We start from the raw sequence: 22,603 nt of genomic DNA, 5'->3' as shown, positions 1-22,603 counted from the left end.
AGCTATTTGGCGTACCACCAAACGCATCACCGGCACAAATACTCTTGGAGTTCGGGTTAGTAAACCAGACAATAGCCAGAAAAGGGGTCTATACTAAAATCTGGTACAGAATAAAAACAAACAAGAGGAATGATCTGTGCCAGGTTTTGTGGCAAGATCTTCAAAGAAATAGCGGGCATCCCGCTGCGGTCTACTTGGATGTAGCAATAAAGGACTTGGGTTTGCATGAAAGTTGGGAAAGTGACCTATCAGTAGCATGTTTTAAAAGAGTAGTAAATAGTAATATGAAGAGGCTATCTTTACTGAAAGATAAAGAAATATTATCAAAAATATCACATGCATGGTGGGTATTAAATGATCATAAGCTCCTTCAATATCAGTTTTATTTTGAAGTGTGCTAGTCCCCTGTCCTAATAATTAAATTTTTGCATTTTCGATTAGGGAAGCTACCAGGTGATAACAACGATTACCCAAGAGGGAGGGTGCGCTCAAATGAGAGTTGTAGGTTATGCAAAAATGGGAAGGGGAATTTCATTCACCTTTTATGGCTGTGCCCAGCCTTAGTGCAAGAAAGAAAATGCTTGCTAAAATTGCTTTTTTAATCAACGTGGTATAAGGACATGCAGACAATCAGTAATAGCATGCCTAAAGCCAGGCGATCCAATCTTGAATTCCCGTATGGTGACATTTTTTAAGGGAGCAGAGAAGACACTTCTAGTAAATGTGTGAATAGAATCTATGCTACCGGGGGGACAATACGATATCGTGAAATGTGAACTAATCGCTGCACGCGATTCAATAAAGATTGATGTCAGGTGTAAAATCTGCCTTTTAAACTGTATTTTCTTTTTAGAGTTGTAATATTTATGCATTTTATATGGCAAAATTGTGATTTTATATTGGTAACATACGGCATATCACCCAAAAATGTTGAATATGTTAATGTTTCCAGCCACAAACTGATAAAAAACAAACATTTATTGAATACATCATTTTTATACTATTCAGCAAATGATGATACCTATATGTTATCTGGCTCAACATAGTAAACAAATGATAAAATCATTTTTAATTCAACATAAGGTCCCTACATTAATCAACATAACAGTACGCAGGATAATGAAACTCCCCCCCCCCCCAAAGAAACACTCCCTTCAGATTCAAACACCATTCACACCACTCATAAACATACTACATTCATTCTATTCCCAAAACATACTCCAATAAAACTCAACTTTTGTTGAAGATTAGGAGTGACAGACTCCTCACCCACAAACAACGTCTTCTCAGTGTGTCGAACAATTCAGATCTACATAGGGGGCTTCATTCTGCTCTCATACACCCTGGTCAAAATGGATTCATTTCGGATAGAAGGCTCTTTCATATTCTATACTAAGCTATTGGTGGTCACTTATCACCCAGGGTGGTGTCACTTGGCATTCAAAAGACTTTGCACTCTCTCATCTGGCCATATTTAGTTATATAAGTTTTGCATAAAATGGGGCTGGGGAAGGCTTCATAAAACTGTTACATTTACTACATGTTGCCCCTATTGAGTGGAATAGGCTCATTGTTTTAAACCCAGTTGTCAATTTATGGAGGAATCAGACAGGACAGTCCACTTTCCCCATTACTGTTTGCTCTGGCCATGGGACAACTGGACTGTTTGTTTCATGAGAGAGCAGATGAATGGGGCATTTGGCTGTTACACACATTGCACGTAATTTTATTTGATCCGTACGATGTTCTACTCTATCAGGCAGACACTTGCACTGTTCATAAGGGTGAAATGGAGCTTTTAGCAAGCTTCTGGGATGTATTGGGCATGTGGACTAAGTGGGTTACGACCTACCTCTTCCCGATACATGCCACAGGTACAGTCCCCCCCCCAATAGTCATGCCCCCAGCATCTACACCTAACACTTTTAAGCATCTAGATGTAAGTCTCTTTTGGTCAGATGAACAACTGAGGTAACCTGGATAGAGCAGTAAACAGCGTCCACCCCTCTATTCACTTTTGGAAGGGCCTCCAATTGTCTCCAATGGTCAGGGTGGCAATTTCGAAGATGCTAAACTTCCTGAGACTGCTCTATTATTTTTAAGTGTTACTGGTGTGTTTACAGCAATTATTTTGCAAAGACTAGAACATTTTTTTCTATGGGCAGTCAAACAGAAAAGGATTTCAGTGGCTAGATTAATATTACAGTTGTCGCGGAAGTGGTCCCCGAACTTGAGGCTTACTACTTGTCTGCTCTAGCCAATGAGATGACTTGTTAACCCAGTGGACCACAACACATTGGAGGTTGGAGCTTCTCTGGGCAAAACTGTTTTGATTGCTTTCATGACAGGGGGTAGGGGGGATTGTCTTGCCTGGTCCATGCCTCATGCACTCACAGTGGCTAGATACTGTAGCAAAGGTACACATGAGCCAATGGAGGAGCTGTTCTATGTTCCCTGAAAATTCCTCTCTGGAGTCTCACTAGGTCTAGTGCATAATTGGGAAATGTAGACTGAAAGTAGTGAAAGTTGTGAACAGAAGCTGCCATGTGATGGACCAGGGCTGTGGTGCAGGACGGTGCTTAGTGTACCTCACGAGCAGTGTCTTCAGGCCACGGTGCAGGTAGAGGCGTCGGTGTCAGCATGGAGCAGCGTTGTCGGGGATGACAAGGCTGCGGTATGAGCAAGGCGATGCAGAGTGCGGGCCCACAGGTCACAGTGTAAGCAGCAGCTCAGTAACTGCATCGGGGTCGGTGAGACCAGGGTTGCGTTGTGATGTGGGGCACAGCTACATGTGGCGTTGTCAGGTCACAGTGCAGTCAGCGGCATTGTTGACAGCATCACAGTGTTTTTTCTTCTGTTGCAACACAACACACAAAGTTCCCAGGCAGATGAAGCTAAAGACTTTGACATCACTGATACTTCCAAAAGGAGGCAAGCTCTACTCCAAGCCCTTGGAGAAACTTCACAAGCAGGATACATAGCAAAGTCAAGTCTTTGCCCTATGTAAGGCAAAAGGAGCAACCGCAGGACAACCCAGCAAAGCACTCACAGCAAAGGTGCCATACTTCTCCTCCAGCTCTTCAGAGGTTCCTCTTGATCCAGAAGTGTTCTAAAAGTCTGGGTTTTGGGGTCCACTACTTATACTCACGTCTGCCTTTGAAGTAGGCAAACTTCAAAGGAAAGTCTCTTTCCAGGATCCTCCTTTGCTCAGGCCTGGCCCCAGACACACTCCAGGGGGTCGGAGACTGCATTGTGTGAGGACAGGCACAGCCCTTTCAGTTGTGTCAGCTCCTCCCTCCCCACTCTAGCCCTGGAGACTCATCAGGATATGCAGGCCACACCCTAGCTTCCTTTGTGGCACCGTCTAGAGGGAATTCACTCTGACCCACACACACGTGGAATGCACAAGCAGGCAGAGGCACAAAATGGTTTAAGCAAGAAAATGCCCATTAAAAGTAGCATTTTCAAACAATCTAAAAATGAACGCTACCAAAAGATGTATTTTTAAATTGAGAGTTCAGAGACCACAAACTCCATATTTCTTTCTGTTCCCAATGGGAAACTGCCCTTAAAAGATATTTAAAGGCAGACCCCATGTTAACCTATGGAAGAGATAGGCCTTGCAATAGTGAAAAACAGATTTGGCAGTATTTCACTATAAGGACATGTAAAACACAACAGTGCATGTCCTACCTTTTAAATACACTGCACCCTTAGGGGTGACTTACAAATGGTAAAAGGGAAAGTTGGGGCCTGGCACGTGGGTGCACTTTACCAGGTATCTACTAGTAAATCAAATATGCCAATCATGGTTCAACCACAATCACCAATACAATTTACACAGGGAGCACGTTAGCACTGGTTAGCAGTGGTAAAGTGCTCAGAGTCAACAAACCAGCAAAACAGATCTAAAATAAATACGCGGAAGAAAGCAAAATGTCTGTGGATAATCCTGCAAAAAGGGACATTTCCAACATTTTTCAACAGACCACTAGAATGCTAGAGCTCACACTCACCTCCTTTAGACAAGTAACCCCTCCCCACTCATATCTGACAATTACCATGGGATTAAACGTCACCTCATTGTCAGTGTTGACTACTCTGTGAAGAATATTCAGGATAATCTGCTCTTAGGAAATCAGCTGATCCACCACTGTGGTCATGCTGGCTCCATCACAAGCTCTATCTTGGTCCAGTTGATGACTGGCCATTTCCTGTACTTTACCCTACTTGGAGGTAAGGCGTTCAGGGATTCAACATCCACCTACACCCACAAAGACTAAGGCAGCTTCAGTCCAACCCTTGGTTTCCCCTTGGCAAACTTCCCTCTTTCACACCTCATTCGGCCAAGTACACGTTGGACTGTTGATGGAAGGCTAATGCAAATTAGAACAATGGAACGTTGGCAGCTCCATTGAAAACAATGGAGTGCTCCGGGCTTTAATGGCTGGTAAAAGCCCGCAGCGCCAACATTCCAATGTTCTCTTTGTTCACAGCAAGAGCTGTGAACAAAGCCTCACGGAGCCCGAGGTGATATTAATCCCCTCGGGCTCCGTGAGGAATTTGTTTTATTTAATAGAACATTCTGCCCTGAGTAGCAGAATGTTCTAATATCCTTAGAACCCGCTGTAGCAGGCTCTACCGGCTATTAAAGGCCCTCTCCATTTAACGCAGGAGCGGGCGTTTAATAGCCGGTAGAGCCCGCTACGGCGGGTTCTAAGGCTATATTAGCCTCCAACATCTTCAAGCAGTATAAGAGTAACTTTCTGAAAGTTACACTCCCAATATATTTAATAAAAAATTGACTTCATCATTGGAGTCGACTTTTATTAAATATAAAAATAAGTATTTGAATTGAGTCTGTAGCTGGAATGTGTTAAAAATTATAGATTAAAGTGTGTGATTTATACTTTGTCTTTTCCTAAGTGCCATTTGCAGACTGGTCAGTGACAATATCATTTTAGACCTTGCCACTAGAGGAGCATTCCATTTCTAATGTCACTCATGTTCTACTCCTAAATAGTATGCACACTACCAAGGTCTGCTTAAGGGAGACTTATTTAATATTTAAAATCAGGGTTTTCTTCCAGTCAAAAGGTGGTTTTGACAAGTCTGTTTACCAAGGTTCAAGCTGCTGCTATCAGGATGCCATGTTTTCTCTGCTGGTGTAGTGGTTTGCACAATAGGTACTGCAGTTTGCTGGTGGCATTTAACTTTCAATGACAGGGGTGTACTTCTGCATCGTATATTATGACCTTTTAGGAAAGTTAATTGTACCAGCCATGTCTAAGCCAATGTGTCTATGTTTTAAAGAGGGACACAGACAATTTACTCTTGCTCAGTAGGGGTAAAATGCACATATTCTGAAGACAACAAACATTTGGTCCAGAAACGAGGCCTGGGAGCAGAAACCAACATAGCAACCGATAGACTAGGTATGGTTGAAAACACGTCTTTATTGGGAAAAATGTGGCAGACTGGTTAGACTGACAATCTGGCATACTGTAACAGTTAATTTTCCTCAGCATCAATCTACTTAAAGAAAGCTCAAAAGTACGTGAATATATTTCGAAATTAAAAACCTTTGTAAAGGACTGAAAACCTCCACATGTTGGGCGTGGTTGCACAATTTTTGTAATGCCGGTTTCGATCAAGATCACATTGTTGTCCCAATCAGTCGCGGCCTAAACACGAACCTTTACCTTTTGGCTGTAGTTCGTTTCTTTACTGTTAATGGCCCTGAGGAGACTCTTTATTTGAAAGATAGCATCTCTCTCAGGCCTTACGCATAGGGTGTGATTACATTTCCTGGAACGCGGCGCTTTGCCGGCCCTTTCTAGGACACCCTTAGCTTTGTTAAAGATGCCGTGAATATAATCAGATGATGCCGAATTCTTGAGCTGCGAGATCATCTGTTTAACCAAACCCTGTTAAGACCTGTATATATTAAATTCAGCTGTGTGGTGAAACAACGCATGCTCTCATAAACATCTGTAGCACGATAGTCGATAGATCCCAGAGCACAAACGTTTACGCACCAGCAAGCACAATGATACCCGTTGTAAAGAGACGGTGATATCTTAAGCGCTCTGCTTACACCTGTCTGGTGGGGTCCTCCGAACATGGCCAAATCAGTTCCAATTTCCAATTAGACAAGTGAAGGGTCAGCACAACTGACTCAAAATATTGTTTCCTGTACTGATCATGGATGGGGGGGACTTTGTGTCGTGATCACAGTTAGGGGGATCTGCAGAGCTTGAGAGGAGCAAGGATAGGTGGGACCTCTGAAAGTGACAGACCCATGAGGCACTTATGACCTAGTCGCTCATGGTAGCAGAACTTGTCACAGAAAATGCTCCAAGATTGAATCCAGACAGATTTAGCCCATCTTAGTGAAGTCTATGCTCATCAGCAGGGATAACCTTGCTCGGACCTGCCTGTCAACACTTTCAGACAGAGGAGAAGTGTCAGCTCACTGAGATAGACAAGCAGAGTCACTCACCCGGCACAGAGTGTCTGGTCCCACAACATTGTAGACCATAAACTGACAAAATGCAGGGAGGGAGAAATGCTTTCTCTGCTGCTCACGGCCAATAAACAACCGACAAGAGCTACCCTTAGCAATCACATGAAAAGGCTTCCCACAACCCCTTTCAGAGTCACCCCACTTTCACATTACCTATAGAGTACACTACCACCTCTATCTGACTGTTTGTGAGCACCTTCAAGTGGTCTAGTTCACCATAAACATAGATCATTAGAGGTCCATTAAAGGAATTAGAGCAGGCAGTGGATATCAGTTCGTTGCAACCATTAAGAAGGTGGGCAAAATATTGCTTGAAATGATAGCTGGACTGCAGGTGCATGTCCCCATCTCAAAGTAAATACATTTAGAGCATCTTACTCCTGTCCAATCAATTATGATACAATCCCATTTGAATAACTTTTAGATGTATTTTATAGGATCCATGCTGGACCTCAGGGGTCTCTCACTGTCCCGTATGATTGGACTGTCAACTACATTAATGTAGCATGCTTCACCATTGGATCCATCCCTAGCCTGGACTGTGGTTTCACTCTCAAAGAATGGACTACCAAGGGACTTTGGGAAAAGTTGTTGGCCTTAATGTCTTGAACAAAGTGCTCTCATAGCTCCACCACCTTTGCCATCACGCCTACCATGCTAGTTCACTTGAAGGCTGGATTTGCATGACGTATAATCAGCCTGTTTTGCTTCCACCACGGTTTAATTCAGAACACTCGTTCTGCAACGCATATCTAACTCAATCAGCAACTTCCTGCCATACGTTCATTTTTGTTTTTTAAATGCCATGACTGTAGCTTTCTTCTATTGGCATTTGAGTGCTGGTATACCTCTATGTAGAATGGGTCCTAAGGTAATTGCACTTTGCCCAGCATTCCCTGCTCCTGAGTAATACGTATTCAAAGCACTGATCTGACATTGCAAAGAACATTTTATTTCTAATGTTTCAATATCTAACCCATTTCATTTTTAATGTCCAAAATCACAGATTATCAAAGACTGGGATAATTTCAGCTTTCTGCACCAGCTTTGGATGAAGTCACACATGTTTCTTTCCCTATCCTTCTCAATCACTTGTTATCACACTTTCTTTGCCAACCATTTTGTCATCCCATCTACTTGACTAAAAGTCTTCTTCCTTCCAAAAACTAACATGTCCTGCCATTAAAAAAAGTATTTTGGCTCCCAGATTCCTCTCCATGATAGTATTCTGTATGGCCTGACATCGACTGTCAACAGCTCAGCATGCTCTCCTGTTACTTGACCACTTTAAGCTCTGTCTTTGACCATGTGCAGAGCTTTGCTGCCTCTTAGCTGGGTCTGCGGTATAGAAATACCATATACATACCTGGAAGAGCCCCTAATTTGGTACATCACATACATTCTCTGTGTTGGCAGAAAACATATGCACTGTCTCCCCAGTTTATGCAAACCCTCAAGTCTCTTCCTATTCCAACACTTTGGTTCAATTCTAACTACACTTTATGTCTCCTACCAAAGAACATGGCCCTGTCATGAACACTTTGACAAGTCACATTTAGGCTTCTTCTATTTTCATTATGTACCTACTTGCAGATTCTTTCAGTAGAAAGTGGCAAGTTTGGACATGCACTGAAATGTTAGTATCTTGTCTACTTCCTATCTAGGCGGACATATTTCATTGTTTTTTTGGTGTGGACAATGTTATAGCGTAATGGACGCTTATAGTATAAGTTGACATTGTTTTACTGTTTTTAGTTACAGGTAGGGACACTGAAATTATGCGATTCTGAGGTTGCATTGTTTTTTGCATAATTATGGATTTTCCACATAATCCATCATCTGCAGCAGAATCTTCAGATTTTAAGAAGAAAACTTTTGTTTCGAGCTCAAATGGATCAAAGATTGCTGAAAATGCTGTACTGCAGAAGGCACTTTGCAAAGGTTAACTGTTCACCTTTCAGTTGCATATTACTGTATTTGGGTGTTAACTTAGTGTTCATAAAGTGAAACCTTTGTCTACATAGTGTTAACGTGTAAAAATGACAAAATAATGAACTGATACTATCACAAAATTTGCTGTATTATGCAGCATAATTTGCATTTTCTTGTTGCATAATTTAATATAGCCAGTTACAAAATGTGGTACTCTCTCGCCTCATAATTCTAGGGGCCCTGGATAAAGGGGCATGTTATCTACATAAGAATCGAGATGGCACATTTATCACCATTTTGTTCAGTCTTGTTGATGCATTAGTGTCTGCAAGTATTCTATAAAACTTGTATTTATTTTTATGAATACAAAATACAATTGGCAATCGGATACTTTAAAAAAAAGCATGTATTTGACAATAAGTTGGAGGAACATCGCTCTAGTACTATCATGCCAGAGGTCATGCCAGTTTGCAACAACAACCAGCCTCAGTTTGAGAAAGCCCTGGGAGCGATACAGAGAAGTGACCTTCACTGTTGCACTACTTGTCAGTCCCAGGCAAAGCCTGTAGTAGAGAATAGATAAACAACGATTTATGGAGAGAGGTGGTAAAGGTATGCTTTGAGACCCATCTTAGGAAACTCAATTCATAGGCTTGGTATTTATTGCTTCTGTTAAAATTAACATAGTGCATAGAAGTAGATTTAGAATGTTGGAATGCTACGAACCTGCTAACCATGTTAGGAATGTTCAGACTGTTTTTACTGGCCATGTCATGGATTGCTGATTTCATTTTCTCATTCTGTGTGGCTAACATTCACATGTTATACACTAGACTTGGATTTTAGAAACAAACACAAGTATATCCTCTCTTTGTTAGTGCTATTGTGAGTGTGTGATTCATCAGCAGGAATAAGGTTTGGAGGTCCAGTGTCTCGAAACCTATCTAGTGGGACTGATCGTGACAATAAAACACTTCTTGCCCAGTATTGCTCAGTGGTGTGTGGATGGGCTGCAGTCCACTAGATTTCCATTTTCCTATACGTGCATTAGCCTAAGTCCTTGCATCAGGGGGTCAGAAATCTGACACCTGTGGCTTAGAAATCTGACACCTGTGGCTCTGGTGCGGGTTGCTCAAATCATGGCAGCCCCAAGTGCAGACATTCACTTCCTGTCATGGACATTTGGCAATAATTTACACTATACTCCAGCAAGGTGTCACACTTTATATGGAAGGAGAGAGACAGACTGAAAACAGGACACCTGCCATAGGAATATGACCATTAGCTTTGTCTTTGACCATCTGATGTTCTACACACGACCCATGGTGACTCCATCCAGACCAAACCCTTTGCAAACTCAGGAACTAAATCAGATCTTCCATGGAAAGGAGATGGCTTTACTGGTGATCACCCAGCTTGCAGTTATCTGAACCTTTCTTGCAGTCCTTAATTCTTTCAGTTCCGAAAAGATAACCAAGCAACATGAACCTAGATTATGAACTTTTGAGTCTTAGGTTAATTATGCAATACATCCTCCTTCCAGAACAAGTGAATGCACACCCCTAACACATTCAGTTTATATTGAAATATTGCTACAAACCCTGCTTTGTCTTTCATAGCATGTGTTTGTGACAAAAGGATGATTTCTGAAAACTGCAGCCAAATTACTTTTAATTGCCTCAAATCAGATGTAAACTTATACCTTCTAGTGTCGAAACACTGATACCCCATTCACCTTAAATGGCACATATTGCCCCCTAAACTCTGTCATCAATTCGAGGTCTGCCTGTCTGATTAATCCACTGAAATTAATTGGCACTCTCCTAGCATTAAGCTTAAAATGCTTTATATGACTGAATGGGACTGTGTGCTGCCTCTGAGTGCATCTATGACATGAGGCATCCGACCAAGAACCCTGACTGTAAGGCACATACAGCAACATTCAGAACAGAGAACAAGGGCCTCGGTCTTCTTCATCATTTGTAGGCATGAGAATTGTTATTAGGAAAGTGCACGAGGTGAGAGTAATGATGAAATGAAACACCAGTCATTCAATCAGTTAACATTTTTTTGCAAAACATAATTCTCTGTAAATATGTGAGGAATAAAAGACATGCTCTTCAACTATGAGCATCAATTTTGATTATAAAATAGTTGTATTTACTTTTGCTATAAAAGCACCAGTGTTGCGTTCAACACAATTGCACCAACAACACGTCATCAGAGTTCTCTGTTGAGAACTTGCAACACAAAATTAAAAATATGCAAATGTGTTTGTGTATAGAGAAATGTTTGTTTGCATCAAAAAACCACAATTAAGTCCTGCATAGCAATTGCAATGTGGTAGCTAAACTACTGTAGGACGTAGCCTTAAAGTGAATTCATCATCCCAGAGTCAGTTCCTGTGTCGAAAGGATGAGACACAAGATAATCTTGGTAAGTCCCATCGATGAGTTTAGCTGCATTGTTCTTTGCAAACCAGCAGTCCACTTGCTGTTGACCATTGAAAATCTTCCTTTGCTTCCACACGACAGGAACGATGCGATTTCGCACCTTCAGTAGGGCAGTGGAGCTTGGGGTTGCAGTCAAGTTCTGGACCCCGTTGGTGATATTCTTTTCAGCAGGATTTGAGCCAGCATTGAGAGAAACCTCTGTTACCTTAACTTCGCTGTATAGGAACTGGCCTGCATGTGAAAACATAAAAGAAGAAATATCAGATACTCTAGTAGTTGGTCAAGTCAATATCTGAGCAAATCAGAGATGGATAACTCAACAATTGCACAAACGTATTCAATCCATAAGGTTTTTTTTTACCCTACCTAAGTACAATTAATTAACTCATCATATGACTCTCTTAAGACAGATTTCTTTAGTCTACCTCAACTGTTTTATTGTTGTATTGTACACACTCTGTAATGCCAGTTTCCTAATATCTACCCCGCTGAAATACGTCTGCATCCTGTTGATTCAATGGTTCGGAAACCGCTTGCTCTTCTTATGACTTCCCTATCATCCATATCTAATTAAACAAACATCCTTGTCTGAGGAGAGGATTTCTCCTTTGTCTTTTGCGAGCATGCAAGAGGGACATGCAGGGAAATATATGGTTGGAAATTAATTTTCCTAATAACTTACATTGGGGTGGTGAACCTTTTAACCCTCTCCCACCTAGGTATTGTTGAAATATATGACGTTGCTGAAACTCCCACATCAATACCAGTTACTTCGATATAAATGCAAAGGCAAATTGCACTATTTTTTGACAACTTGACAACATTTCTCAAGTTTTTGTCTTGCATCAGAACAACCTACAACGAAGACTAATGAGTGTTGTCATGCTAGCTATGCTTAGGGTTTGCTTCCGGTTCGTGATCTTAAATTGTGTTGTATTTACTGTAATACCAACCTATAAGGAGCATCTATTCTTAGAGAAAAAACACTACCGGAGGGAGTGTGACCACATCAAAACAACATATTTTGTATTGTGAATAACTTAAGGATTCCATAGTTGGGCTTCTAACCATATTCAGTCTTACCTCTCCTAATTTAGTGACTAAGCTGCGTTTCTGAAAACAGGGATCTGCATTAAAATAACGTGTACCACAAAGGTTTGTCATCATATGCCCCGACTATGAGCGCTCCAGAATAACGCACATTATACCGCAAACACCATTGCCCTGGAATTCTGTATTTACAGTACGCGGTCCATTACTTCATTTTCAAGTAGTCTCCTGAAAAATAGGGTTTGGCATTGGGATCAGAATTTTGCCCCATGTTCAGAACCAGGGCCAATGTCTCACATAGGTAGCTTGTGATTATGACTGGGAACCTAATATCAATGTCCCTGGGTCTTCAGAGCCTTTTTTGTACTTACAAATACTGTCAATGAAGTTGATGTTTCTTGGGACTAATTTCTTGAAGCCATGAGAATTCCATAAACTGTGCTAGGCCTCCTAAATATATCGACGTTAGTATATCAAGGTATAAAAATATCAAGGATAAAATGTCGAACCCAAAATATCAAAAGTTTAGTAAGTGTATGTTTTTCATTACCTAACTCCACATATAAGTATCTTGACAATATATTAATCTTCAAGGTACCTAGGTGCGGAGTTAGGAATAGCAAATTTATACTTCCTCTATTTGCTATTACTTTTCAATATTTTGGTCTTGCTATTTTGTCCACTATATTCTTGTATCTCAATATTCTTAGCCTCGATATTTATTAGTACAATCTAAACTGTTACAGGCGTTTCCTAAGCAGTGTTTTGGAGAGAACTGTTCTGATAAAATGGATAAACATGAGCATTGTTATGCTGCTTACCTCACATGGACACATTGAGGAAGATGAGTTTGGAAAAGAGTCTAAAATACCACACTTTTATAGTGTTGATTAGTAGTTATAGTTATAATAGGCACAAAGAAGAATTTTAATATATATTATATTTTCATTATAGAGCCAGTATGGTTCCACCTCTCTTTTGTGAAGCACAGAATGTAACCATGAAACTGAACATAATGCAGTTTCTGACCTTACATATGTAAGGGATTGCCCTTACATATTTATGGACTCCCACCTTCTAGCACATGGTGTGCTGAGTCTCCCTGCTGGGCCCTGTTATCACTATCAGCTGGCAGGTTCTAGTGCAACCTTAATAGCCATGCACTGACAGAGCAGGACCGGGCAGCACACAATTGTATTCTCTTGCCTAGAGAGAACAGGCCGGAGGCCCTCCCTATCACTTCTGTGGAGCTTGGCTGGATGGTGTCCTCCCAGCCAGCTGTGGCATGCACTGGTTAGGAGGGTTGGTGCAATCAGCCTATGCCTCTGCAGACTACATATGAAGAAGGCACAGTGATAATACCTTTGTAGGCATACTCAGCTGTAGGGACTCGGGTATGATCAGACCCATCCACACCCTGCTGGGACACATAGGCCCTCAGTATGTCAATGGCGGTAATGACCACCTACCGCCACGGCGACGGCGGCAAACACCACCTGCTATAATATGACCGTAGCCGGAATTCCACCAGAAGGCTGGCGGAATTCCGGCTGCGGCCATGGTGGCAGACGACAATAAGGTGGCGCTGCTGCCAGCAGTTGCGCCATGCCAGTAGACCGACGCAGACCATATCATGACCCATGATATGGCCTGGCGGTGTTCTGCTGGTGGACGCTTCTGCTTGCAGCAGCGCCACATCCCGTCTGCAAGCAGGTAAGTCAGGTGCTGCAACAGGGGAGGGGGTGTTGTGTGTGTGTGTGGGTGTATGTTTCTGTGTGCGTGCATGCAGGTGTGTGGCGTGTGGAATGCATGTGTGCATGAATGGGTGTGGGTATATGTTGTCTTGTGTGAATGCGTGTGTGCTCGTATGTATGTCAGTGGGTGTGGATGTGTGTGTGAATGGATGTATGCATGTGTGGGTGAATGTGGGTATGAGTGTGTGTATGCATGTGTATGTTGGTGGGTAAATGTGTGTGTATGTCGTGGGGGGGTCGGGATTGGGAGGGGGAGGGTGGGGTAGGACTCTGGGGAGGAGGTGGGGGGTGGGAGAGACCCCTATCAGTGAGAGAGAAGGAATTCCCTGGCACTGATAGTGCCTCCCGCCATGGTTTTCATAGCGGTAAGGAAGCCACGAAAACCATGGTGGTAGGTGGGGTTATAATCCCGCGGGTGGGACAGTGACGGCTGCCTGGCTGGAGACTGAAGTCTCCAGCCCGGCGGCTGTTACTGCCCTGGAGGACAGAGTGGTACATTGGCGGTTTGGCTTCAGCCAAACCGCCAATGTCATATTTTGGGGAAGAGTACTGCCAGCCTGTTGGCAATACTTTTCTCCAAAATACAGCCATCCGCCAGGGTCATAATGAGGGCCATAATGTCACTCCTACAGCAACATCTCAGGTCAAGTAGGCCAATGTATGTAAGGAGAACAGAGTATTGAGGGCAGATCATATTTGATATCAGTAGGTGCCTTCTAGGTGATTTCCCAGACAAGGACATGCTGAAGAGGGTGAAACGAGCTTTGTGGCACGAGGGCGAAAGGGGACCTCCTCCACTAACTTGAGTAGGTACCTGGGCAGGCTTTCATACCCATTTAGTTACTGGCTCAAGGCATGCATGTTGCTGGTGCAGGTCTCAGATCGACCATGTTTCATAAGATGACAGATCTGAAATGGGTATGTGAAAGGACCAGTTCTAAACCTCCATTTGGTCACTGGGATAAATGGTATGGGCGACATCACATCGACATTACAAGGGGGTGTGGCATCAACTGATGAGAAGTGTTTTTCCTCCTGATGCAATTTGTATGCACACCTAACAGTCACTGTAGGGAAATCAGGGAATATATGAGCTCCCTGACAGGACTCTAATTGTTCTCTGATCGGCACTTCAGAGCAATGGACCATGCTGCTGGAATTGTACTTTTAGGCTTGGGTTTCTCTCAGGTGGCTGCCGCATTGACAGAACTGCTTCTCCACCTACGATGTGACACATGTATTTGTGCTCCCATTCAGTTGTGAGACCACTAACTAGTCTGTCACCTGATCCTGCCTGCATTTACCCAGATACACTACACTGTAAGGTTGTTCAACCATTCTCCATTTTCGTTTGATTGGGAGATCCAGTGGGTAGGAAGATACAAGGGATGAGGTTCCTTGTCAGCTAGCAGTCTTCCAAATGAGATCCAGGTACAGCTTCTGGCCCAATTCAACTGTTTTGACCAACTCAGCATATTCTTATAAAGTTGCTACTTGTATTAAAAAAAACTGTGCACCTAACGGCCATATTAAAATATTTCCTATACGTTCTGAGTGAGGTTTAAATTTCGATGAGATTGGTAATGGCAATACTTGTAGAGTGTTACCGCATGTTACTGCGTGATACCGATATTGCGGTTGCCGAATTTGCACCTGCTAGTACAGTGCAACTGGTAACCAAGGTCTGGGTGTCTGTTTTTTTCACTTGGTATTTGGATATGTTTATGCATGCTGTATTATCTCTGACTACTGATCGATGTATTATTTATCTTTCCTATTTTCTGTTTCTTTTTTTACATACCCTAATTTATCTTTTAAATTTTCATGCATTGCATGGCTGTAAATGATTCTCTGACATTGAGAAGAAGAGAGAAATATATTGGAAATCTGATGCTATGGGCCATTAAAGTGATCAGCGAGTTGTAGAATAAAACACCAGGGGAGAGCTAAAATAGTTGTTGTTTGTCACAAATCACTTATGGTGGTTTCTATATGGGGTGTTAAAGTGTCGCCCCACTGTATTTGCTGCCCCAGCCCCCATATTAAAACATTTAAACCATTACGTTAAAATTAAGTAAAAGGTTTCTTCCTGGTCCTGGCAGTGCTTTTAGTTCAGCCGAGACCCTTGAGGCGGTGTGTGCACACTGTAGGTGGATGCCTGGGCTGTCAATCATGAGTGGGTGGGGACAGTGGATAAATATTAGCAGCAGGCAGAGTAGATCAATGTGTACTTAAGTGAAGTCTTGGTGTGCATGTCGAGTTGGACAGATGTCTTTCTATGACCAACCCGACATGCGCACTTGTGGCTTCTCTTACCAGTGCAACATTAGTGAACTGGGAATGGCAGCCGCAGCCTCCCCTGGTCTACTAAGGAGCACTGGTTTAGCCTGCTCCAATCAATCCTAGTGCTGCTTCTATGCAGTTTGCTAATATAAACAGCAAGCAAGCAGCGTCTGGATTGGCTTAAGAGATGCAAAGAGCCTAGTCTAGAAGGCAGGTTGGGGGTGGGAGGTTTGGGTTTACAGAAGATCATGGCCAATCATTGAATGGCTTAATTATGAAGCCATGCCATGATTGGACATTTTCTGTCCCTTGCAACCTTGCCTTGCAGTCTCTACTGTTTCCTCGTCGTCATGCCCAGTGCACAGCGTACAAGGCGATGGAGTGGAAAAGACGAAGTTGAGGCAGCCGCCTGATAGTAATTTAAAATTGTTTCTCTCCACTCTACATCCTGCGGTCCTGATCACAAGAGACCTAAATGCATTAGTTAGAAAGTAATTTAGTTGAAGTTCATCTCATTTAGAGAATGTTACTTTTTTGTAAACTTTCTATGCACTTGAGTTACAATTACAAAGAAAACTGAATTTGTGCAGCACTGAATGATAGCTTGGTTAATGATAGTGCAGCGTGTAGTAGAAAAAATACTTCCCCTTCTTGGTGCACATAGCTACTTTCATTATGCGTTACATATCACAATGAGGTCTCTCGACTTATCACTCTCAACTGGGTAAATTAATTGCTGAATGAAATTAAAGCACCCACACCTAGAGCCTGTGGCATGACAGGAAATTCATTCTAGTATGTGGCTTTCTAAACTTACAGACATATAAATTAAATCTGGCTTCAGTCTGATTATTGATCCCTGGTTGGCGCGCCATGTGCCTCTGTGTTACTCATCACCGATGCATCAATGAGAGGCATGACTCTATAGGATCAGAGGGAGCTCTAATATAATTCAGTCTGCGAGCTCTGCTCTATTGGAGTCAATCAGAGGCCGCAACAGGTCGTAGCAAGATGTATTTTTCTAATGTATTGGATGGATCTTGATGACCAAGTTAGTGCCTTGGATTTTAACCACGGATTTTACAGGGTCGAGTTGTGGCAATGACGATGGAGGCCAGTTGTATGGTATTAAACACCTCGGGGCTAGTAATTAAAGAAAATCTAAACCTGTCATATCTCCCCTTATTAACACTTTCCTATGAATTAAGAAAGTGTGCAGACCTTGTGGAGTCGAGGAAGAAGAATGCATATTCGCAAGATGGAAAGCCATTGGGAAATCAACTTAGCGCCCCTATAGCTTTTCAGGGATCCTATGCCAATCATAGCAAGGATGAGTGCGGTCCAGTGCTGCGCTCTGCAAATGTGAGAGCAGCTGCACTGCTGGTTGTGGGTATTGATTAAAGCACCAAATAAAGCGCATCACACCATCAACAATAATAAATAAAAAAGAATGATGGCAACATCATGTAAGTACTGTGAAAGTTAACTGGATTTAATAGGTCCGTCGTACCACCTTAATTTGAAGTTGTCTAAAATTCGCTGTGCTCAGAAAACATGCATTTCATTTCCATCCTGAGATGCTGTTCAGTCGCAGAGCTGCTGAGCTGTGAAAGGCCTCTGCCCAGTGGGGGTTTCTCCTAGTCAAGGCAGGGTATATGGATGCCATGCATGGAAGTAGGGACAAGGAACTTGCAGAATCGTCTTAACTTAAACAACAAGGCAAAGCAATTTGTTTTTTGCATTGTAAAGAGCAATGCTTAATTTGTAAAACAAATGCGCCGGTGCCCAAAGCCCTCCTCTTAAACGCGTCTGGTGCAATTAAAATTCCGAACACGGAATACTGAGGCGGCGCAATCCTGAAGCCATCACGGGCCACTTCAATCCATATAAAGCCACTTTGTGATGCTTTTTCGTTTTTACCTTCCTCCGTCCTTCCCATATGTGTCTTTTGCTCGCAGCAAATGCTTGAGGCAGAAGAATAAGCCCCGGCCCCGAAAAATAAGTGCCGGTGCTCAGCACCGGAAACAACAAGCACAAATTAAGCACTGGTAAAGAGAAGTAAAGAGTGGGCCAGAGATGTCTTAGTTTCATAGGGCGGGTGGTGTGAATGATTGAATGATGATGACATATGGGCTCGGGCTGTAAACTTTGGGGGAAAAAATATCAGCTTGCCTTCCTTTAGATGCTGCTCTTGTGACCATTGTATTTAGAAGATGTCCTGCACTCCATGTAGTTAGTTTGGTGGCAGGCAAAGGTGGTTGGTAAGTGACAGTCTGCCGACAGTGTACCAACCACAACTCAACAGAAAAACACAGAAGCACAGCGCGACTGTACAGAGTGTGCACACTCTTTTGTCTTCATACAGACAGAGCAGAGTGGAAGAACAGTGAAAATGAATTTTTACACACTACACTAAGGGGGTTATTACAACTTTGGAGGAGGTGTTAATCCGTCCCAAAAGTGACGGTAAAGTGACGGATATACCACCAGCCGTATTACGAGTTCCATAGGATATAATGGACTTGTAATACGGCTGGTGGTATATCCGTCACTTTACCGTCACTTTTGGGACGGATTACCACCTCCTCCAAAGTTGTAATAACCCCCTAAGTGTTGAACATATTTAATGCAGCAAGGCATGGAACTGTTTTTAATATATTTAAATATTTCAAGAGAATTTGTTCACAAAAGCTTTAGAAACCTTTTGCCTTTCTCAGATTTTGTTTAAAATGCACCATTTGCTACTCCTTTATTCAATTTTCTTGGGTGGAGAACCATCCCAAACACCCTTTGTGTTCATCAGACCTGCTTGCTTTGCTTGTTCACTGCATAACGCTCAAACACAACTTTTATGCCCCACCATTTTCAAATGGCACCAGTTGCCCCTGCAGGTCACTATATTTTAATATTATGAGCAATATATCATAAGCAACCTAGCAAATAAAGGACTTTGTTACAACTAGCACGCAAATCCAGATTTGGACACACATTTTCATTTATGCTCAAATTAGGATCATAACTGTTGTGATTATAATAGTACACCCTGCAGTTTTTTTTTTCCGCATCTCTTTTGCAAGGTAAGACCTGGCACAAATGGTGACGATAATGCCTGACTATTCCGATTTTGCTCACCTTGTAAAGTCACAAAAACATGCTCAATTAATCTGTTATCTCCCAGTGAAATATCTGAAACTCAAAATAATGTTTAAACTGAACAGCAAATTAATACCACACCTGTGATAACATTACTTATCCAGTGCACAATTCAAACAATGGTTTGCGCGCCTGTTGATCCCTAATGTTTTTCCTGGCTCAAAATGCAGTACTATGTGACTCTTTTTTTCATGCAGGCATAGTGGACTTACCAAGAAGCCCATGGGACTTCGGAGAAAGTCCCTTGGAGTTAGAGATGTAGAATCCAAGATGGTTCTTCTGGAAAGGAGCTGGGTTTTTGTATTGGTGGACGAGTATGACAAAACTGATGGTGCCCTGGATCGTTATTGTGACATTAGAATTGGCAGATACAGACACACGCAAACCCTCACTCTCCACTGTAGCACTTTTCTGACAGGAAAGGATGAGCCTGTCTTTGCTGTCCAGGATAACCTTGGCTGGCGTAATCTCAACATAGGATCGGAATGGCTTGTTGATGATAATTGTGATGCTGCTGAAATAGGTCCGATGTTTTTTATGGCCATTTGGAGGTGCTGGGGCTCCTATTAACTTCCCATTCACAGTTACACCTAAGAATCAAAAGGTGAAAAATGTTAACAAATCGAATTAGTTAAAGGAGATGACAGTCTGGACACAATTTGACTAACTTCATCACTAACACAGGCCCTGATGTCCCTACCACTGATGATCAAGTGAGTATGCAAGAATAAATGTAAACATTTTATGTGTCAATCAAGACTGATTTTAAGCCAGATTCTCAACACTTCCAACCTTTGCATTGGGTAGAACTGAGAAATAGGTGCATTAGGTAGTTTTCCCCAAATTAACTCTATGTGGTGAAGCTGGCAAACCATAATTAAAGAATGTATCCTGCTTCTTTGGTCCACCACAATATCCTCTCCACAGAGATCCATGAGAGTCAGGTAGGTTAAGAGACGGAAAATTAAGTGTAAAAGGTTATTTTTAATCTGCAGAGGCCGAAATTTAGAGGGCAAAAGCATCTTTGTAAAGTTATTCTGGATGCTTCTCTGTGGAGATGCAAAAATCATGTAACTTGAATACCAATTCAGAGATTAGGCCAATTAGGTGGATAACCCATGGCATGATGTCCTTAGATGGATCTAAGCAAAAGATGAAAGTGATACACAGAAAGTAACCTAGAACAGATAAGTCTTTTCAGCCCTATTGTACTTTGCCCTACTGAAACGGGAAACAGAGAAGAGCTAATTGTGAGAGTCAGAGGCTTTTCAATGGTTTGACAATGGGGTCATGTCCTCAGGAAGTAAAACCATAATCTCAGATGCCTGATACCCATCACTCCTCTGTCTTCCATAAGTTGTATACATGAATAGACAGACAGCACAAAGGGACAGAAGACTAGCTGGAAAGAAATGGTTTTTGTAAGCATAATCAAAGCTTTGAGGGAGAGGTGGTAGGATGAAAGCATCGATGTGAATGAGTGGTTGCAGTGACCAATTATTGAAGAACGCTTGATCAATAAGCAAACATGACAAGGAAAAGGTAGACAAAATGAAGTACAGTTTGATTTCATCATATTGAGAATGATTGGAGAGATAAGGAGGGAATAATGTAGGATCAGACGGATGGATTGAGGATGTAAAGCAGTCAGAAGGGTGAAAAAGGAGCAAGAAAGTGTGGATTCATGAAAGAATGAGTGTATGGATGGCTGAAATAGCTCCATTGGATTGATGGGACTATTGACTAAAACATTCCCATAAATAAAAATAATTCACTTCATATTATTAAGGAATTTAAAGTGAACTCAGTTTAACAGCGATGTGCACTTTGAAGAGCAAAATGCGTATTACATTCTCCCTGTATTGATGACTTAAAAGTAACGCGTATATTTTAGTGGAAATGTATAGAGTCAGTAAGCCTCTTTTCTCTCTCAACATACGTTTGTGCTTCATGTCCTGCATCCTGCAGAATAAAAGGAGTCGAAGTCAGTATCCTGAAAGTAACAGATAACTTACCAGAGTCCCTGTAATCGGATACAAGCCTGAGAATATCTCCAGGTTCCCCATCTATGTTAAAGCACACCGCGATCTTGCTCAATGGGAAGTCAACAACAAAGTGAGGATCTCCGTCAGCTGGTAAAAAAAAAAATAGGAAGGCATTAGGACAAGAAGTGCACATGTGTCAGGGCACAATCATATTAATTTTGCAATGCCTTGAGAAGACCATGAACCTTTGGAACTCTGCAGCTACCAAAATACACAAAATACACAACTGACAAACCATCCATCATCTGCTGCTCTTTAAGAGGTCAAAACTATTTGACTTAAAAGGTTTAAAGTTGCAGAAATGACCTTGTCATCTTGTAACATCTAGTTATTTTCAACTATATCCAAAAATAAAGAGTGGAGTGCAGCATTGATAAGACAAAGTAACCTGAACATGTTTTGGACTGTCCCCATGTTGACTGCTTTTGTCCTCCTATTTGTGAAAACTTTTACAACCCCATCTCATGCAGAATTTTTTTTGGCTCACACAAACCGATTAATAACTGAAGGAGAGGAAGAGGACAGTTTCCAAATGCTGGTCTTCCTTACTTGTATTGCATTATAACATTGCCTGGTGTCTTGTGAATACATATCCTAAAAGTGCTCACTGTGTGGAAGTTATTCCACAACTGAATTATATATGTGCACCAATAGTAGTTACTCTACAATTGAATTCACATATGTATATTAACACGAAGCTATTGCAATTGAGACAAAAGTGTTCCGTTGCATTTTAACATGCTCTTTTGGCTTGGGCTAAACGAGGCCTCAGTCAGGCTTCCACTTCATAGTTATAACTTGGCTACTGTATCACGGGGTTCATTGTGTCTTTATGTTTCTCCTTTGAAACCACATGCAGCAAGATGTGCACTGTTTATTTTTATGATGTTCTATCCTCAAAGAACATGCTGGGGCAAGTCTTTTTGCTACTTTCCAAGGCTTTCCCTGTTAGGATACTTCATTTCTTTCATTCAGGATTGTTCTCTGTAGTTTGTTTTAGCACCTGGCAGTAGGTCAGAAGGGATACATCAATGTTCATGTAGTGGGTTAGTGCTAAGAGGGTAGGGATATATTAAGTTTTAAAATAGCATGATTTGTTGAAATATGATACTTTTGCACACACCATGCTGACTGCAGTTTCTATCATTTTCTATGGTAACACTTATTACAAAATACACCTTTATTTGGAGGTGAGTCACATTGTTTTCATCTCTACTTGGAATACTGCTCAATTTTGTGTAAAATTGCTGCCCATTTGGGACTTAGCCCTTTTTCTGGTTTTGTTGATTAATGCATTTGCTTCGATCAAGAAAAGCCTTTGTGGCAATTGGTTCCTTATGTCAGATTATTTATTTATGGTACTGATTGAGTCTAGTGTTGCCTTTTCTATCGCAGTTTTAATGATTA

The 22,603-nt window shown here is 41.8% G+C and overlaps 1 protein-coding gene and 1 long non-coding RNA gene across 2 annotated transcripts in view; one reads left to right on the top strand and one right to left on the bottom strand.

The window, feature by feature from the left end:
* LOC138288064 (uncharacterized) overlaps positions 1-22,603 on the top strand; it is a 150,899-nt gene that overhangs the window by 41,237 nt on the left and 87,059 nt on the right. The gene's annotated exons all lie outside the window — the stretch shown is intronic.
* The window catches only part of ITIH5 (inter-alpha-trypsin inhibitor heavy chain 5), a 264,995-nt gene continuing 247,828 nt past the window's right edge, over positions 5,437-22,603 (bottom strand). Inside the window, exons 12-14 of the mRNA XM_069229267.1 lie at positions 21,167-21,283; positions 19,364-19,741; positions 5,437-11,142 (exon numbers count right to left, since the gene is read on the bottom strand). Coding sequence (XP_069085368.1) covers positions 10,829-11,142; positions 19,364-19,741; positions 21,167-21,283 — 809 coding nt within the window. The 3' untranslated portion in view covers positions 5,437-10,828. The remainder of the gene's footprint in view (positions 11,143-19,363; positions 19,742-21,166; positions 21,284-22,603) is intronic.

Source organism: Pleurodeles waltl, chromosome 4_1 (assembly GCF_031143425.1).
Source record: "Pleurodeles waltl isolate 20211129_DDA chromosome 4_1, aPleWal1.hap1.20221129, whole genome shotgun sequence".
Classification (NCBI taxonomy): Eukaryota; Metazoa; Chordata; class Amphibia; order Caudata; family Salamandridae; genus Pleurodeles; species Pleurodeles waltl.
This window is presented reverse-complemented; position numbering and strand designations above follow the sequence as displayed.